The following is an 18,711-nucleotide window of genomic DNA, read 5'->3' on the forward strand; positions in this document are numbered from 1 at the left end:
GTGTAGCAGTCGGTGTTACTCTGTACGGTCTGCACAGAAATGCTAAGATTCGGAATTACGGGTCAAGGGCCTTTGCTAAAACAGGAATCAGTCCTGCAAAGCCTTGACAAATTAGGAATTTGAATTCGGCTGCGAGACATTCAAAAAACACTCCCGAAAATGACCCGATGTGCACGTGATGAGAAGCCCGAATCAGGCAACAGATGCCCGTTAATGTGGGGAGAAAAAGGTGGGTTTTGACGTGATAGTACACTCAAGCAAATAAACCAGATCATTGCTTGTACCCTTACCGCAGATGCCAGTCGCCAAGAAGAAGGAGATTGAACACAAATTCAATCCATGGAGGATGTGTGGTCATTGTGGTGCCGTGCACCGATCTGCAGAGGTCAGATCAAAGATGGAGGATCTTTAGCGAACTGCAACCCATGGATCAGATGGCAGTCTATTTGCTCGACTACGTCTGCGAAGGGAAGGTAGTGGCATCGCCCCATGGAAAGGGATAACCCTTGCCAAGATAAGCTTTGAATGTGCACTCTAAAGGCGCCACGAGCAGAAGGTGACTGCGGTTGACCTGCCAAATGCGTTCGCTCTGGAAGATTGTTCCGCGGATTACAAAATGCATACCTATTAAAATATATTAACGGACTACTGCAACCTCCGTCCTCCGAGCAATGCCGGAGAGCCGAGGTTCAGAGTCTCAGATTCAATTCTTCTGCCTCCTGCCTTCTGGAAGCTGGACTGAGAATGAGAAACGTACGATCAGATCTCCACCTGGCATTGACTAGTTTAGGGGGCGAAGAAATACCATTCAGTAAAGATAGACGGCGGCATTGCTTTTCGGTTGATGCGATCAATAAAAATATTCGGGGATATTACGCAGTCTCCTGGAGCGAAGGATCGTGATTGACGTGACAATTAACCCTAAGCATTCGAACTATTTTGCTCCACTGGTTCCACTAGCGGAAAAATTCCGGGAAAATGCCACCCATGAAGTGCACGCATTGGCTCCCCAAGGAATATTGAAGCATAATCCATGGATGAATATCAGTCTAAGTAACTTTATCTCACTTTAGTTTCTATGTACAGTTCCCTAAAAATTCCGCCACTCTTTGTTCATCCCCGTCTTCTTCCTAGACACTGCACAAACGACCATCTTCACGAACGGTCCACTCATCCGCTCCGACAGCGGTAGTGGCGTAAAAGAGATTGCCCGGGTCGTATTTAGCTTTGATCTTGCGCAGGGTTGCGTAGTTGTCACCGTAGAAATATTTCTGCCAGTTAGGTTGACGGAAGTCGGCCTCGTTCAGGTAAGCCCCGGAGTGCGGAGCGACCTTGGTCAAGGCTGAAATATAGTGGCTGGTCATCTTGTCCTGCTCGGCAAGCATCTCACTGCGGGCATCCCACTTCCAGGGGGTGGTGATGGTGGTGTGGATCAGGGTCTCACGCCAAGCGGGCAGCACCGCGTTGTCGACATCCCCCACTAACGCCTTGGAGACATTCAGGCCCACGCCGATAAAGGTGGCTCCATCTTCGGTGATCTGTCTGTATGCGGCCGTAAGTCCGTCGTTGTTGTTTTCCACCACCGACCGGGGGATCAGCCATCCACCATACTGGGCGGTGGCCACCTCGATCGCGCCCTGCATGGCGTTGAATTCCTCCAAGTAGCTGTCGAACTGCTTGGAGTAGGTTGTGTAGGTGATTCCCAGCTTCGTCAGTCCGTCGGTGAAGGGTTTCACAAGGGCCTCCAGGTCAGCGACCGGGATGTTGGGACCGGTCAACGGCGTGATGAGAAAGCTGGTGTTGGTGAACATCCAGACGGCCATGGCACCGGCGTCCACGACCGAGGGCAGCACGGTCTGCCAGAGCGAGACAGCCTCATAGAAGGTATCCTGGGACATGCCAGCATTGGTGAAGCTCAAGTTGTAACCCGATACCGGAGTGCCAGCGTGCGCCTTGGAAGTCAGCGACCAGACGACCCCATAGGAACCACCACCGCCGCCGCTGAGAGCCCAGTAGAGGTCGGAGTATTCGTTGTCGCGAGTGGCAGTAATGAAGTTACCCTCGCCGTCAATCACCTCCCACTCAAGCGCCTGGTCAGCGCCAAGTCCATACCGCGATGACAGGGCCGAATGACCTCCGCCCTGGGTGTAACCGCCAGAAATGCCCACGGACGGACATTCGCCGCCGACCACCTGAAGACCTGCATTGTGGCCGGCCTGGTACGCCTCTCCACCTTGCACACCGGCACCCATCTTGATGGCCTTGCCTTGGTAGTGCTTGTCCTTGTAGTCCTTGATTTCAATATCTTTGAGATGGTGCATCCAGATACCCAGCGCGCCGGCTCCGGTGGACTTGCCGTTGTAATCATGTCCAGTGTTCCGGGGAACCACACGGATGTTATGCTCCTTCGCGAACTTCAGCGCTGTGGAGACATGCTCCTTCTTCGCGACATCAACAGCGTAGACGACGTAGTTTCCGAGGGTGCAGGGCTTCGATTCGGGGTGGAAGGGATCGCAGGTTCCATTCGTGAACCAAGGAGCCATAATCGAAGACGAGGTTTCATAGCTGTTTTTAATTAGCGGAAACCCCCTACGGCCATGGATACCAGACGCAGACTTACTGAAGCGCCGGGTCAGTCCACTGTTCGCTAAGCGTCTTGCATTCAGCGGCGTTGTAATTGGGGTCGTGGCAAGGGGTACCCAGAGGCACGGTGGCTACCAGGCGGCCGTCAACCGATTCGTTGAATTTAGCCCACACATCCTGGGATGGCCAGCAAGGATCACCAGGGAAGCAGCGACAGTTGGAGTCCGCTTTCACAGAAGCTGCGGCCAGAAGGCCTGTCAAGAGCGACAAGCCCGTAGCTTGACCGAACATATTGGTGGGTTGTCAAGAGGTTTCACCGGTGCAGGGATGGAATGCAAGACAAGCCGGGACGAGCTGCACCTTTATGATCCCTCACACATGGAGTGGAGCGGCGATTACGGACTGGTCTAAGCAAAACGGTCACTCCTAACTAAATCTTGTGTGCCTGATTCAGGTTAAACCTTCTGATGGGTCAACGCTCATGCCATTGGGTCCCCGAAAACCCACCGGTGATGAACTACTGTAACCTAAAGGACGCGGTGGAGCTAATAAATTGGTCGGCGAAACGTGCGAGAAAACTCGCTCTAGTTGAGCCTACAACATCCAATCGTGGACTCCGGAGTAATTCATTTGAGAATGCAATATAAGTTAATTATCAGTTCATCAAAAAAAAATCAATCTAGCCAAATGAAAAAGAAAAAGAAAAAAAAAATCCCTCATGGGTGCTGCTCACGGTTTCACTTGTTCCATAATCTCATTGCCCTAGTCGTCCTCTCGGTCCCATCGTGATCGGTATTCCTGCATCAACACTGCCGGCGACGGCGCTTTCTCGACAAAAGTCCGCACCTCAGGGGTCGGAAAGATGTAATGCAATGCCGTGTATACCGCGGCACTAATTGCCGTGCCCGTTAGGAAGCAAACGTAGTAAATCCGCGTGAACCCCAGGGGAATTACCACGCCGGGATCGACATGGGCCACAAACCCAGGGAGTGAAGGAACCATTCCACAAAGCCACTGTTGTTGTCAGTCTAATTCCAAACAGCCCAAGAATTGGGAAAGGCTAACCGCAACGGGGGCTCGCCAATTGACCCCGTATGTGTACCAGTAGATGCCTTTGGTCCCCTCGTGACATGGAAACAAATCCTCCACCTTGATCTTGCGCCGCATCACGGTGAAATAAGACGCTATCATCGACCCTACCATGGGTCCTAGAAAGATGGAGTAACTACTAAGAACTGCTAAGAACGTGGTGGCGGTGTTGACCAGTTTCCATGGATTGCATGCGATCGACACCAGGGCTGTGATATAGGCGCCGCGACGAAGGTTTATGTATTTCGGAAATGTGGCCGCCATGTCAAACCCTATCATTGCGCAGAAGTTAGTTGCGAAAAATGGTCGGAAATAACGAGGGATTGCAACCTCCCGCGAAGGCATTTGCAGGCACATTCAATCCCATCTGCGACACACTGAGCGCAGCTCCCCCGAAGAACGCGGCCACTCTCGAGCGTGAACCCCCATCGTCCAGGATAGTGCTGAGCAGGGCGGGCAAGCTCCACAGCGGTTGACCATAGCGATTCTGCGTGGCCGCCGTGACGAGGATTCCCACGGTCGCACATAGGATGCTATAACAGGGAAAGCTGACCAGTTGTCCGAGGATTGCCTCGCGAGGTGTTCGCGCAAACCTTGTATAATCATTCTGGTTTAAGATCCCAGCAGCTGCACCTCCCATAGTACTCATGATACCAAAGGCAATCGTCCATCCGGAGCCACCTGCTCCGGGCTCTGAGATCGTATTGCCAAACCCCCTGTCGTCCATGCTGACCAGCGCCCAGATAAGGATGACGATCTCGAACACTAGGATTATGGCTGACGAGATATAGAAGAACATCTGCAGTTTGTGTGGACGGATATGTAACATCGGCAAGGAGAGTCCCATGAAGATAATGTACGCCACAAATTGCGCCGTGGTCATTCCTGTCGACTCGGGCATATGATTCGGAATCCGGCTTTGGAGAGATGGCCAAATTGCGCACAATGAGACGTATATGCATTCACCGCCAATCCATGCTTGAACCGCATCTATCATGCATAATGAGTTCGCTGCGATCGGCGTCGGTAATGAGAGACCTACACCAGACTACATGCATGTTAGCTGATCTTTAGCGACGTCGATTAGGATGGGCAACTCACCGATGGAGAGTAAAATCCGATTCCACAGAACAAATAGACTACCGTAGAGACCCCAGACATACCTATTGACTAAAGGAAACCCGACTAGGGATGTCAATGCTGTGTTCAACTACATGAGCTGTGGACTCACTATGGTAGAACATTCCCGGGAACGAGTTTATCACAAGTAGCCCAACTGCAATTATATTGCCAGCAACGATCGCAGCCAGCGACTGACGCCAGGTTAATCCCATGGCAATCAACGAACTTCCTATCATGTAGACTGAAATGTTTGAGCTGGCCAGAACGCCTTGTCTGTCAGATTGTTTCCTTCCGGCAATGCTGGATGAGCATACAAAAGTTATGGAAAGTCCAGAAATTCCAGGTTCGCCGGTCTGCTTCAATGGGCTTAATATCATTGTTGGTCCATCGGCTGGGGATTTGCCCTCCGTCATGGGGGACTTCGAGGTGTTTGAGAATAGTGTTTTTCATATTGGTCAAAGAATACAATTCAATACTTGTCATTTGCATTGTGGTTCCGAGTTGAATATATATAATCCCGTAATACTAGACACCAGAGATTTTCAACGAGGGAAGAATGCTTAGCTGTGACCCTCTCGTGATTGACACACGTATCTGTTACACAGTAAAATAAGCACAGAACTTTGGTGTCCACTTACAGGAAGCAAACAAGGTGTGAGGCCCATGTCAGTACAGCTGTGAGTCGCTATCTTGCCATGCTCCTTGCATCCGAGATTATCTTTTGCATAGGTAGGCACCATCCTCACTGACTGTAGCAACAGATCAAGACACCGGCATAGGGAATGATACGGCAAAGGTAAAACTAGAGGGGAGCTGATAGGTTAAATGTGAACCCTTCGGTACACCAAGGGCGTCTGAGTGGTGTTGAGAAAAACCATATCATGGTCAAGCATGAAGAATTCACAATCGGTCAATATATGGCCTATCTCTTCGTCCCCTGTCTAGCCCACTCATTCCCCCTTACTTTCCCCCTTCTCTTTTGCTTTCTTCTTTCTTACATTCCTCGTCCTCGTGAGGACACAATCACAAGCACCCGTTGGGATACAAAACGTGCTCCGCTAAATTTGCTCGGTGTATATTATAATGGCATCAGATCATATTTCTGAATTGTTTCCATATTAGAGCCTCATATATGTTTCTCCAAATATGCCAGTATCAAATATGTCCATCTTCTATCAACTCCATGCCGTGAGGGGGGGTCACCCGTTGCCCCGCGCCCTAATCAAGACGCCACTCAACCACCAGCCAATTTAATCTCTTCGCCCTCCAGCCATTAACTGTATGGCGACCTGCTTATTCTGGACAGAACTTGCATGTGCCGGTTCCTCAACGTAGAGAATACCTTCTGACTGGGAGATCGAACGATAAACGACCTCGAGCGGAATATTTCGTTTAAGCAAAGTACCCATAACCCATGATCACGCCATAGCGAAGAGTAGCTGTCAGCAAGGTTCATCCTGCCAGATCAAAATGACTAAATATCGTATCGGCGTCGACGTCGGCGGCACAAATACCGACGCTGCGATCATCGATATCCTTGCTATTGACTCTCCCTCACGCGGTGTCTGCGCTTCCACGAAAACTCCAACGACACCGGACGTGACGTCTGGTATATATACCGCAATTCAGGATGCACTGGAACGGTCCCATGTCGATCGGCAGGATGTTGTTAGTGTCGCGATCGGCACGACGCATTTTGTCAATGCAGTTGTTCAGGCAGACTCGAGTCGACTGAGTAAAGTCGCTGTCGTGCGACTTTGTGGTCCCTTTACGAGACAGGTGCCGCCTTTCGCGGAGTTTCCGTCTGATTTAAAGAGAATCATGGGTGGTCCAGTGTTTTATTTGGATGGTGGTGAGTACGATACTATATCTTGTCATGCTTGACTGAGCGGGTAACAATATAACATAACATTGCTAGGCCTTGAAATCGACGGGCGCGAAATCGCACCATTGAATGTAGATCAGATTAAAGCTACCGTGAAGAGCATTCAGGATGCAGGTATCAAGATGGTAGCTCTTCTGGGCGTGTTTTCGCCATTAGATCACGATGGGATTCACGAAGAGACCTGTAAAAAGCTCATGCTCGGCTTTGACCCCTCGCTATCCGTCGTCTGTTCGCATTCTATCGGTCGCATCGGGTTCTTGGAGAGAGAAAACGCGACTATCCTCAATGCCTCCATTCTTGCCTTCGCGAGGAAAACGGTGCGAGCCTTTTGTAGCGCAATGGCCAAACTACAACTGCGTTGTCCGCTGTATCTTACCCAAAATGACGGTACCTTGACTGATGCAGCCACGGCGGCTGAATTACCCATCAAGACCTTCGCCAGTGGTCCGACTAACAGTATGACTGGCGCTGCTTTTCTTGCTAACTTGGATCGGGGTGGTGGTCCGAAACAATCGGATCGGCAGGTTCTGGTCGTTGATATCGGTGGAACAACCACCGACGTCTGCGCGCTGCTTCCATCTGGATTTCCACGCCAGGCACCGAACTTCGTGGAGGTTGGAGGCGTGCGGACTGCGTTCTCAATGCCTGAGGTTCTATCGGTTGGGCTTGGTGGTGGTAGTCGTGTGGTTGTGGATGGACAGACTGGGGTTGTTAGTGTTGGGCCAGAGTCGGTGGGCCATTATCTCACTAGCCGTGCCATGGTTTTCGGTGGTGATGTGATGACTGCGACAGATATTGTTACAGCGTCTGGAAAGGCCGATATTGGGGACCGCAAGAAGGTAAAACATGTTCCTGCGGAGGTTGTCACCAAGGCCCGCCAACAGATTCGGAAAGTCCTGGAGCGTGCCATTGATGGTATGAAGATCTCCGACCAGCCAGTTGTGCTACTGCTTGTGGGTGGTGGCTCGGTCATTCACATGGATGCCTTGAATGGTGTCGCGGAGTGCATCTTCCCGCCGCACCATGACTCTGCGAATGCCGTTGGAGCGGCTATTGCTAAGGTAGCCGGAGAGATAGACGTGATTGAGTTACTAGAGGGCCGTGATGAGAAGCAGGTGCTCAAAGCAGCGAAACAACAGGCGATAGATGCAGCTGTTGCCCGTGGAGCAGAAAAAGAAGGGGTCAGGATCGCTACAGTCGAAAAGATCCCTCTTGCCTATGCTACAAATAAGGCGACACGGCTGGTTATCAAGGCGATTGGGAATCTTGCCCTCCTAAGTATTGATAACCAGGTGGCACCACAATCCAACATCTTCCAGGAGAGTATAAGCGACGATCTCGACGCAAACGATGATGAACCTAGCAACATCAATTCACCGCGCGAGACACTCCATTTCGATGCGAAGCCAGCACTCCAGATCGATCTGGATACATATCGACCCGATGTCCGCAACAACACATGGTTCATATCCCCCGTCGACCTAGAGTTTATGGCCGCCGGCACAGGAGTCCTGGGAACAGGCGGCGGCGGTCCTTCTCGAATACAGTACCTCCATTGCCTCCAATTTCTTCAAGATACGGGATACACAGGAAACATGCGCGTCGTCAAGGCTGCCAGCTTGAGGGACTTGGATGTCTGCGTCATGGGCTCGTGGTTCGGTGCTCCTAGCGTATCCAGCGAGCGTCTCTCAGCAGGGACAGAATTGGCTCTGGCCATTGAAAGCTGTGCTAACATTACCGGCAAGAAGGACTTTCATGCCATCGTGACAGACGAAATCGGAGGCGGGAATGGTTTATCGGCATTCCCATCCGGTGTGATGTACGATATTCCGGTAGTGGATGGGGACTTGATGGGCAGGGCATACCCGACGCTAGAGCATTGTGAGTTGCTTGACTCAATATCGACGAAGTTAGCGCGATGTGTACTAACCTTCTAGGTACGCCATACGTCTACGGACTCTCCTCCACTCCCTGCGCTGTCGCAGACGGAAGAGGGAATGTATCCATCATTCTGGTTCGGTCCTACCCTATACACCTCCACACATACAATCAAGTTCTAACCCCAACAGCATGCCGAAAGTAACCGCCGCGCCGAAACTATGGCACGAAGCCAATGCGTCGACCTGGGAAATAAGGTCGCCCTATCAACTGCACCACTTACTGGCGCGCAGACCAAGAAATATATCATACCAAACACCATCTCTCAGGCGTGGTACATCGGAAGAGCCGTGTGTCGTGCTCGCCGATCAAAGACAGACATGATTCAAGCTATTGTATTTATCCTACCCGTCTATTTCTTCTCGACTGGGATTAGGATCAACACTAACCTGAGAAGTTCGATACCTCGCCCGGCAAAATCCTCTACACTGGCAAGATCATTGACGTCAAACGAGATGTTAGCCGCGGCTATACAATGGGCTATTGTCTGCTTGCACCTCTGAGGAGTGACGAGCGGGAGACTACTCTTTCTTCTAGTTGTAGTGATGGTATGGAAGAGAATCGCTACTTAGTTATTCCCTTCCAGAATGAGTTTCTTTATGCCGCTTATACGGATCCCAATGCTCCAGAGGAGGTATCCAAACAGGAAATCATCTGCACTGTCCCTGATTTGATTTCGATACTGGGACAAGATGGTGAGGCCATTGGATCGCAGGAACTGCGATATGGTCTCAAAGTCAATGTGGTTGCCATGGCAGCACATCCGTTGTGGACGACAAAAGAAGGACTGGGCATTGGTGGTCCGAAGGGATTTGGATTGGATATGGAATGGACGAAATTGGGGGAGTACTGGGAGCCGAGGAGTGTGATTGAGGAGTTTAATAGAGTTGAGTAGGTGTCAGATGGAACCTGAACGGTATATAGGAGTTCTTTGAAAGCATCCGTAGTAGATAGGTACTACGAAGGACAGAGTTGGGCCTTGCTGATAGACGGGGACTGATCGGATTAGATAGGTTTCATCGCACCTGATGTTGAGCAACCCTAAGCTTCAAAACTCAACAGGACTTCTCAAAAGATAAATATAAGCACCTCCAAGATTCTAGCTATATTTGGATGACCACCAAATAGATGACTTCATTGGCTGGCCCGTATGTCTTGTGGAGATACCTGACTAGTGCTTATTCTTATCTGGGTAAGATTTTCAAAAAGGAACTACACAGCGCTCACTTCTAGAATGTCCACCAATAGCCACTAAACCTTAAACTCTAGAATCAGCTCCTCTTAATTCCCTCAGATTACTGATCACTAAATTTAGCTAGTCGTTGCGTTATATACATCCGAATGATGACGCAGATCATGGAAATCAGAAGGGATAGCTCTAAAATAATTGGTGGGAAGGAAGAAGACCCATTCGGGGGCCAAACTCCCGTTGATGAAAACGTCAAGTTATAAAATGGACAGAGATGCCGTCACTTCCTACACTTTAATTATCTTTACCCTCTATCCGCTTGTCTAATTTAGCTAAGCACCCATCTTTGAGCATCGAAAATGACACAATCTCATCCCAAACCAGATTATGATATCCTCATCGTCGGCGCCGGGTTCTCCGGGATCTTCCTCTTGTATCAGCTTCGCAAGCTAGGCTATAAGTGCAAGATCTACGAGACCGGCCCAGACCTCGGTGGAGTATGGTACTGGAACACCTACCCCGGTGCCCGTGTAGATACGGATAGTTTTATCTACCAGCTCTCCATCCCGGAAGCATGGAAAGACTGGGACTGGAAGGAAAGGTTTCCCTGCCGTGATGAGCTGCAGGCGTATTTCCAACATCTGGGTAAAGCACTCGATGTCAAGAAAGATGTAGAGTTCGAAACAAGAGTTGTTGGGGCGCAGTTCGATCGGGATAGCGCCCTGTGGAAGGTGAAGACCGAGGATGGGAAAACCGCTACTTCGCGTTTCTTTTTACCCTGCGTTGGAACATCGACAAAACGCTATGTACCCGATTTCCCTGGTCTGGAGACTTTCCAGGGGGATGTTTATCATTCTTCAGTCTGGCCGCGGGAGGGAGTGAACGTTAAAGGGAAGAAAGTCGCTGTTATCGGAACGGGGTCCAGCGGCGTTCAGATCATCCAAGAATGGGCCAAGGAAGCAGACACTCTTACTGTTTTTCAACGAACGCCAAATCTAGCTCTTCCCATGGGCCAGGAAACCTATACGGCCGAGGACCAAGCACATATCCGTTCCCGCTACCCGCAGGTCTTCGAAGACAGAGCGAAAACATTTAGTGGCAATTTGGAGGATTTCCTACCGACGAAATTGTTCGATGCTTCGCCTGCGGAGCGGGAGGCCTTGTTCGAAGCGAATTGGAAGAAAGGTGGGTTTTCGTTTATTCTGGACAACTACTCGGATATATTGCTTGATGAGAAGGCGAATCGTGAATTATATAATTTCTGGGCGAAGAAGACACGAGAGAGGATTGCTGATCCTCACAAAAAGGATCTTCTGGCTCCGCTAGAGCCGTTTCATGCTTTGGGGGCAAAACGGTCCTCGCTGGAGCAGGATTATTTCGAACAGTTCAATCGATCGAACGTTGATGTTGTCAACCTGCGTGAAGTCAACATCGCTGAGGTCAAACCCACCGGTATTACCACCAGTGATGGAACCTTTTATCCTGTTGATGCTATTGCCGTAGCTACAGGCTTTGACTCGGTGACCGGTCCCATCACGAATATGGGCCTTGTAAGCACGGACGGTAAGCCGCTGGCTGAGGAGTGGAAGGGTGGTGTCCACACGTACCTAGGAATGACGAGCCATGGCTATCCGAATATGTTTTTCATCTACGGGGCTCACGGCCCTACGGCGCTCAGCAATGGTCCGGTGTCCATTGAGCTTCAGGGCCAGTGGGTTATTGATGCGATTCAAAAGATCGACAAGAGTGGATTGTCGTATGTTGAGCCTACCGCCGAAGCAGAGCAGAAGTGGAAGGAGTTAGTGAATCAAATTACCGACATGACCTTGTTGCCAAAGGTGGACTCCTGGTACATGGGAGCTAATATACCCGGCAAGAAGCGAGAGCATCTTAATTTCCCGGGTGGTCTAGCACTCTATGAACAGCAGTGTCGACAGGCATTAGAAGGATGGGAGGGATTTAAAACTGTATAGGTTTATTTTCGAGATTACACCACTCGCCGAGGTTTCTGTAAATCTAGAGAAGGATTGATAATCATGATTTCATTGACGAATATATATTCTCTATACTCAAGTCTTATACTGTTGCTATAGTCGAGCTTTACCACTCTGTAATACCTCCCAATCGCCCCTACCGAACTTCTTGTATGACGGATCCCCTGGGGGCAGCCAGTAGAATTGATCTTCTTTACCCTCCTCGACCTTAGTCCCAGTCTTATCTGGGTCGACCCCTTCATCTCGCAGCGGTACTTTGTTCTGTTTGTGGTTATGGATATGGGTCGAGCTCTCCACAATGCGCAGGAACACTGGGACAGCGTATTTAGGGAGCCGGGAACGAGCGAACCTGGCAAGTTCTTGAAAATTGAAGTTTGTATTAGCCTCCGGGTTGATTTGAAGGGCTGCGCAGCCTGCGCGGCCTTCGTGATGTGGAACAGTGACACCGTAGACATTGGCTTCGAGGATACCAGGATATTGACCGAGGACTTCGGCAACTTCTGCGGTGGCACTGTACCACCGTCAGTTCAATTTACTCAACCAGATCAGAGTTAAAGGCACTTACACATTCTCGCTCTTCCACCGGAACGTATCTCCTAAGCGATCCAAGAAGTACCACCGACCATCAGATTGACGGCGCAGAGCATCCCCAGATCGATAGTAAATGTCGCCCTTGCGGAACACATTACGCAAGAACTTCTTTGAGGTTGCATCCTCATTCTTCCAGTAGCCCTGGAAAGCCTCTTTGTTTGGAACGTTCACGATAATTTCACCGCCCGTCTCATAAGGGGCCCGCACAACAAAACCCGTTTTAGGATCACGGAGGACGTCGCCTGTATTCGGGTCAATGGCCACAGGTATGAACACGTTGTGCAGCAGCAAACGCATGATCAGTCCGTGGTGACCGACACTACCGCTCGTGAACGGGCCAGTGTTGTAGTTGAAAAGGGCAAAGATGCCTTCGGTACTATTGAAGAACTCTCCCACCTCTGCTATGCCAAAGCGTTCTCGGAACTTGTCCCAAACATCCGGGCGTAGGCCGTTGCCGTACATACAACGCACCCGGTGGTTTCGATCATCAGGTGAGGGGGGCGCAGCGAGTAAATAACGTGCTGCCTCTCCGACATAAACAAAAAACGTCGATTGAGAATCCCGAATATCACTCCAGAATTGTCGCACACTGAATTTCTTGCCCAGACCAATGCCCCTTCCGCTCACAACACAGTTGATCATGGCAATTGCTGAGGTCCCGTGGTAAAGGGGCATACAGCTATACCAACGATCGCCGTCGGGGCCTGGTTTGTCTGCCACCATGCCGCCAGAGCGTAGGAGCACCGTGGTGTATAACCGGGACATCGTGAAGGCGCAGCCTTTCGGCATGCCCGTAGTGCCGGATGTATAGAGTAAAATAGCTGGGTGTTCGCCATCCATGTTCAATGCCAGACGGCCATTCTCAGGAACGTCTGTGGGGAATCGTGACAGCACGGTGGTAGTAAACGTAGGATCTACCATGATAAGCTCCATGCCGAGCTTACCCTCGATCGACGATTTGCACTCGTCTATGCGGGCACGGCACTCATCATCATCATCCACCAGCACCAGCTTGGCACCGCTGATCTTCAAACAATGCAGCAGTGCATCGCCCGACAAGTTATAGTTGATCGCGGCTGGCGCGCATCCAATACTCCACAAGCCAATCCACGCGAAGATGAACTCAGCCCGGTTCTGCAAATAAAACGCCACAAGATCACCTTTCTTCACGCCCCTCGATAAAAAGAAGTGTCCGTATTGATTCGCGAATGCCATGATTTCGCGGTATGTGTATGATCGCTCCCGCGTCCAAATGCAAACCATATCGGGATATCGAGTAGCGGTCTCTTTGAAGAGGAACCAGATATTGCCCTGTTTCTGGGAGACGGCGCGCGCATACTCGCGCTCGCTGCTCCGGACATTCAAAAGGCTGGAGACATCCTTGGATATGTGGAATTTGGCGTTGAGATACGCTGCCAATGTCGCTCCACCAGCGACTGCAGCTGCTATACATATTGTTAGAATAGAGAATACCGAATGGAGTCATTATTATACACACCGAGGCTCATTTTGGTATGTGCTCTAATTAATTACAGAGTGATGACACCTGTAACGCACCGAAGCAGAAAATGTATATGTAAGAGAGGATAAGAATGCGGAGAACTCGACGATCTTGTATTTCCTAGCCGGTGCATTATAGCCGACATTGAAAGTCCCTCGGTTGCTCCGCAATGCCCCCTCTTATATAGGAAAGACGCCGATCTTCGACATAACACCAGAGCAAGAGAAATGCATAGTTGGGAGAAGCTCACTAACTGGAGCATAAAAATGCGGGGTCCACCTTTACCCTCGGTTTTTCATCAACGTACTATGCCGAGAGGAGAGTTGCCACGACGCCGAATACGATGGTCACGTCAACTTCTCCAAGCTCCTTCCCCATAGATTAGGCCTCGACTGCCCGGAAGCGAATGTTATAGACAAGCCATCTCCCCTGGCTCTGGCCAGGAGAGAGGTGATCTTTTAGGAGATTGCCCCTAGGCCTCGGGTTTGCCATAGAACATCAGACGATGCTGAGTGGTTGGTGCCAACGTAGAAAACTGGGTCTGAACGTTCATGCAGTTCCCCACATAATTATGCAAGGTGAGGAGCGAGCAACCCCCAGGAACTATTACGAGGGTTCACCAGTATCACCTTTTGTTTGTTTCTCAACATTTTCATGTTTGTTTGCGGTTCAAGTCCCACTGAAAGTTGAGTGGGGATCCCAATGAGTCAACAAGTTTAGCCCTAAAAGTTGGCTATCGGCGTTAGTTCGGCCCGACTTGTATAGAGAGGGACCTCGGTGTAAGTGGGGGACGTCAAAGGAACCTGCGTAGGAATCCTAACAATACACCCAAGACCGTCAAGGTCGATCCACAGCATTGAACAGAGTTCAGTAGTATCACTAATCATAGATCTCAGCATGGTTCATCCTTGGTAGCCTCGATAGTAACAAATGCCGAGCGGCAAGATACTCCGTGGAGCTTTTTAGCTCCAGGTGAGGACTTGGGCATGAATCTAATCAGACGATATATTGACGTAGCAAATTTGTAAATAATCCGTTGAGATGTCGACAGTTAGCTAATTAGCTGCTTACTTACATAGTGGCGTGGTGTGTGTGAGGTGCGTAATCAGCGTGTGGTCCGGGGCAAACAGTCGTAGTCTATCACCAAATAGTTGATATTTGGATTTTGTCACTTAAGTATCATGAAAGCTATATAAGGTTCGTATATTGATATAGCACATAGAATAGTTACCCTTTTAAAATTATGTTAACATTAGGCCTCTAGTCAACAGGGCCCACACCAGGTACTAAGTGGCTTGTTTATACCAAGTACTGCCTCGCAAAAATCGTCATGGCTTGGACAATTGCCACAATTAGTGGCTTCGGCCCCATCCCTGCTTATCCTTATATTGAATGTAGGAAATCTCACCCTGTTAGTCGAAACTGTAAGCGACCACCATAATTGCACCCCGGACATACGATCTCCGTATCGGCCATGACATTCTCCTAATCAACAATTCCCGGACAATTCAACCCCGACCAATAGTAATACTACTGCTGTCTAGCACACTTTATGTACCATGCCAAGCACTTATAGCCTTGCCCCCGCGTTGCGGAACCTAATCCTGACGCGCTTGTAGACGTCCGACCACTATTGCACTATGTCATCCCATTTGCCAAGTTCACGCCAAGGGCGATTGGCGGTCTTGCACTCTCCGTAGACACTGGCCATATCTAGTTGCGGACATGATAAAGATACATAGCCAAGACTGGGGAGGCAGTGCAAAGCTTGGAATCTGGGGTAAACACGATGATGGGGCTATCTCTAATTCCCCAGGCCTCACCTCGTGGCACACCTTGACAAAGCAGAGCATGCTCCAGATGATAAGAAATCTAGCTGGCACTCTGGGCATCTTCTTATTTTGCTACATGGCAACTCTTGAGTATGAGGTATATTTGGACAGAGTTTGCCAATCTTTGGGCTATACGCTATCTTCACGTTTGTATAGGTCGTTTCTTCCCGTTGTAGGATTGACTAACCCGTGGAAGTAGATATCACCGTTCTTGGCCTTCTGTTGGTAACCCCGCAATTTCATAGATGTAATCTGGGGTGCAGATAGGATCTGCAATGTGAGAGTCATAGTCGGCTCAAGGGTGAAGTAAGTATAAAAGCCCTTCCAATAGTCATCTGGTCATGTTCTTCCTGTTCCCAAAACCATTCCTTCTTACCTGTCTCGAAATAATAACCCTAGCAAGATGTCTAACCCAGAGAAACCCCCTCTCCCAGACACAGACGAAAAGCCTGAAGCCCTCCACCGGGAGTACACACTGGGTCAGGATGGCGTCAAGTCACCACATCACCAGGGCGACTACTCCGGTGCGCGGAAGAAGACAGACCCTGTAGAGATTCGTCTGGTCCGCAAACTAGATACATGGATCATGCCCACGTTATGGCTGATGTACTGGCTCAACTACCTCGACCGCAATGCGATCGCCTTGGCGCGGTTGAATGACCTCGAGGAGGATTTGAACTTGTCGTCGTCCGAGTATCAGACTTGTGTTTCTATCTTGTTCGTGGGATACCTTCTGGGACAGGTTCCGAGCAGTGAGTCTTTTTCATTATTCTTTCTCGGCTTGATGTAACGGATACTAGTATAGGCTGACCTCGTGCGTAGATATGTTGATTACTAGGGTGAGACCATCGTGGTATATGGCTGGATGTATGGCTCTGTGGGCTGTTGTTAGCGCTATTACAGCTTTGGCAAAGGACTTCAAGGGACTGCTGCTCGTCAGGTTCTTTCTTGGTGTTACTGGTATGTCTTTGCATTCCCTTAATGGCTTCTCTAAGAGACTATCTGCTTATGATATGACAGAGGCCCCATACTATCCAGGTAGGCCCATATTTCACCCCGTGGTCTCTCTATCTAGACATATCCTCACCCCATACACAGGAGCTCTTTACATGTTATCGATCTTCTACACACGGAAAGAAATCGCAACTCGCATCTCGATCCTGTATGCCGGCAACATCCTCGCAACCGCCTTTGCCGGCCTCATCGCAGCAGGCATCTTCCATGGCATGGATAACCTCGGCGGTATCTCTGGCTGGCAATGGCTCTTCATCCTCCAGGGCGCAGTCACCTTCCTCATTGCCGTCTTATCAATCTTCACACTCCCCGACGATCCCCTGGTCACCCGCTGGCTCACCGAAGAAGAACGAACCCTAGCCCACGAACGCATCGTAGCAGATACCGTCGGCGCCCGCCACCAAACCAGCACCTTCAGCGGCCTCAAAGAAGCAGCCCGGGACCCGAAACTATGGCTCTTCGCCTTCATGCAACACATGCACCTCGCCGCAAATGGCTTCAAGAATTTCTTCCCCACAGCCGTCGAGACATTAGGCTTCTCGACAACCATTACTCTTGTGCTGACCTGCCCGCCGTACTTAATCGCCGGAATAATCTCCGTGTTTTGGTCCTGGAGCTCCGGCAGGCTTAATGAGAGGACTTGGCATATTACTGTTGCCAAGGCGATTGCTATCTTTGGGTTTATCCTGGGTTGTGCGACGTTGAATACCGGGGCGAGATATTTCGCCATGGTGGTTTTTGCTATTGGTACTTATGCGGTTAATAGTATCGTGTTGGGCTGGGTGAGTAGTACGTGTGGCCAGACTAAGGAGAAGAAGGCTTCGTCTTTGGCCATTGTTAATACAATTGCTAATGCTTCGTTTGTTTGGACTCCGGTATGTTCTTTTTTCTTTTACTTTTCTTTCTCTATGTATAGCTCTGCTATGGTGACTAGGATACACGGGAGTGGCTGTGCTAATGGTTGTAGTATCTCTGGCCCTCGTCCGATGAACCTAGGTATACGATGGCGATGTCCTCCAGTGCGGCATTCTCGCTTGCCTGTGCGGCCAGTGCGTGGGCAATGAAGATATGGCTTATTCGGGCGAATAGGAAGATTCGTGGGAGTAATGATGAATCGGTGCTATACTATGCTTATTAGGGTATGGGTTGGCTGTTTCGACCATTAATTCCATTCATTCTATGTATCTAAGTGAGCTGTACGTGCTGTATACAAAAGCATCACTTGATCCGAATTCCCAGTTACGTGTTTCATATCATTCCTCCCCATCATTATTCACAGCCGTCTTGGTGTTTATCCTCAGATTTTCTATCCATATTGTGTCTTTAAGTCAATCTGATCTTCAGTCCCGGTCAGTAGCTTGTTGAGCGCGGTGTGTTCCATCCAGGTCATCCTGCCTTCAATCACGGAGTGCCAGTGCTCGTTTGGGAGTGAGGTGCTAGCTATTACAGAACTCCGGGCTCGCCCGCAGGACATCAAGGCGCGATTCAGCTGTGAGAAGATGTAGAATACTTTGACGCAGTTCAACTGGGAAGCGAAAGAATGGGTCAACATATTGGTAATCTTTTGCTTCGTCCCATGTTTCAGCATTAATCGCCTCTAGACCGTCGCGTCTTGCGTCTTCCAGGATCTGAGAGAAGTCCGGGTCATAGTTCGGGTCTGTAACAAGCCACTAGGACTAGGTTAATACTTTCAGTGAAAGCTGGCATGATCATTCATACCTCGTATCCATCGAGGGCCATCCACCTATGTCCTTGGAATTGCCCGGCGCCGCCATAGTAGCAATCACCCCAGTTGATAACGGCGTCATTGCTCTTACACTTGCGCATTTCCATCCGGGGGAATATCTCGCGTCCCAGGGTGGCCATGTACTTATCCCTCATGCCCATTTCATGAAGCATCATAGAGCACACATTATGCACGACGAATCTCTCATCCTACGCAGCGAACTCGAATTCATTTTCAAGGCCATTTA

The 18,711-nt window shown here is 49.9% G+C and overlaps 7 protein-coding genes across 7 annotated transcripts; 3 read left to right on the forward strand and 4 right to left on the reverse strand.

Moving 5' to 3' along the window:
* Positions 1–909: 909 nt before the first annotated feature.
* Positions 910–3,258, reverse strand: BDV38DRAFT_247355 (FAD-dependent oxidoreductase). The gene is made up of 2 exons (XM_032054651.1): positions 2,621–3,258; positions 910–2,565 (listed from the first exon to the last, which is right to left on the reverse strand). The coding sequence occupies exons 1-2, from the start codon at positions 2,872–2,874 to the stop codon at positions 1,131–1,133; spliced, it is 1,689 nt and encodes a 562-aa protein (XP_031913222.1). The 5' UTR covers positions 2,875–3,258; the 3' UTR covers positions 910–1,130.
* An 87-nt stretch (positions 3,259–3,345) lies between these two features.
* On the reverse strand, positions 3,346–5,244 carry BDV38DRAFT_293162 (nucleobase cation symporter-1 family protein; the record flags this gene model as incomplete). Its single annotated transcript, XM_032062188.1, has 7 exons — positions 3,346–3,597; positions 3,649–3,944; positions 4,003–4,662; positions 4,715–4,720; positions 4,774–4,857; positions 4,904–5,049; positions 5,096–5,244. 7 exons carry the CDS (start codon positions 5,242–5,244, stop codon positions 3,346–3,348), a joined length of 1,593 nt encoding a protein of 530 aa, XP_031913223.1.
* A 778-nt stretch (positions 5,245–6,022) lies between these two features.
* Positions 6,023–9,619, forward strand: BDV38DRAFT_247357 (uncharacterized protein). The gene is made up of 5 exons (XM_032054652.1): positions 6,023–6,646; positions 6,713–8,560; positions 8,617–8,693; positions 8,749–8,952; positions 9,015–9,619. The coding sequence occupies exons 1-5, from the start codon at positions 6,265–6,267 to the stop codon at positions 9,510–9,512; spliced, it is 3,009 nt and encodes a 1,002-aa protein (XP_031913224.1). The 5' UTR covers positions 6,023–6,264; the 3' UTR covers positions 9,513–9,619.
* A 207-nt stretch (positions 9,620–9,826) lies between these two features.
* BDV38DRAFT_247358 (flavin-containing monooxygenase) lies at positions 9,827–11,817 on the forward strand. Its single transcript, XM_032054653.1, has one exon. It carries the CDS (start codon positions 10,166–10,168, stop codon positions 11,777–11,779), a length of 1,614 nt encoding a protein of 537 aa, XP_031913225.1. The 5' UTR covers positions 9,827–10,165; the 3' UTR covers positions 11,780–11,817.
* Positions 11,818–11,883: 66 nt separating this feature from the next.
* BDV38DRAFT_247359 (putative very-long-chain acyl-CoA synthetase family protein (CefD1)) lies at positions 11,884–14,567 on the reverse strand. The gene is made up of 3 exons (XM_032054654.1): positions 13,890–14,567; positions 12,366–13,836; positions 11,884–12,311 (listed from the first exon to the last, which is right to left on the reverse strand). The coding sequence occupies exons 1-3, from the start codon at positions 13,897–13,899 to the stop codon at positions 11,894–11,896; spliced, it is 1,899 nt and encodes a 632-aa protein (XP_031913226.1). The 5' UTR covers positions 13,900–14,567; the 3' UTR covers positions 11,884–11,893.
* A 1,560-nt stretch (positions 14,568–16,127) lies between these two features.
* On the forward strand, positions 16,128–17,827 carry BDV38DRAFT_293163 (major facilitator superfamily domain-containing protein; the record flags this gene model as incomplete). The annotated part of the gene is made up of 4 exons (XM_032062189.1): positions 16,128–16,476; positions 16,547–16,684; positions 16,823–17,613; positions 17,735–17,827. 4 exons carry the CDS (start codon positions 16,128–16,130, stop codon positions 17,825–17,827), a joined length of 1,371 nt encoding a protein of 456 aa, XP_031913227.1.
* Positions 17,828–18,174: 347 nt separating this feature from the next.
* BDV38DRAFT_283278 (uncharacterized protein) lies at positions 18,175–18,625 on the reverse strand (the record flags this gene model as incomplete). Its single annotated transcript, XM_032060014.1, has 2 exons — positions 18,175–18,408; positions 18,458–18,625. The coding sequence occupies 2 exons, from the start codon at positions 18,623–18,625 to the stop codon at positions 18,175–18,177; spliced, it is 402 nt and encodes a 133-aa protein (XP_031913228.1).
* Positions 18,626–18,711: the final 86 nt, after the last annotated feature.

Source organism: Aspergillus pseudotamarii (assembly GCF_009193445.1).
Source record: "Aspergillus pseudotamarii strain CBS 117625 unplaced genomic scaffold BDV38scaffold_29, whole genome shotgun sequence".
Classification (NCBI taxonomy): Eukaryota; Fungi; Ascomycota; class Eurotiomycetes; order Eurotiales; family Aspergillaceae; genus Aspergillus; species Aspergillus pseudotamarii.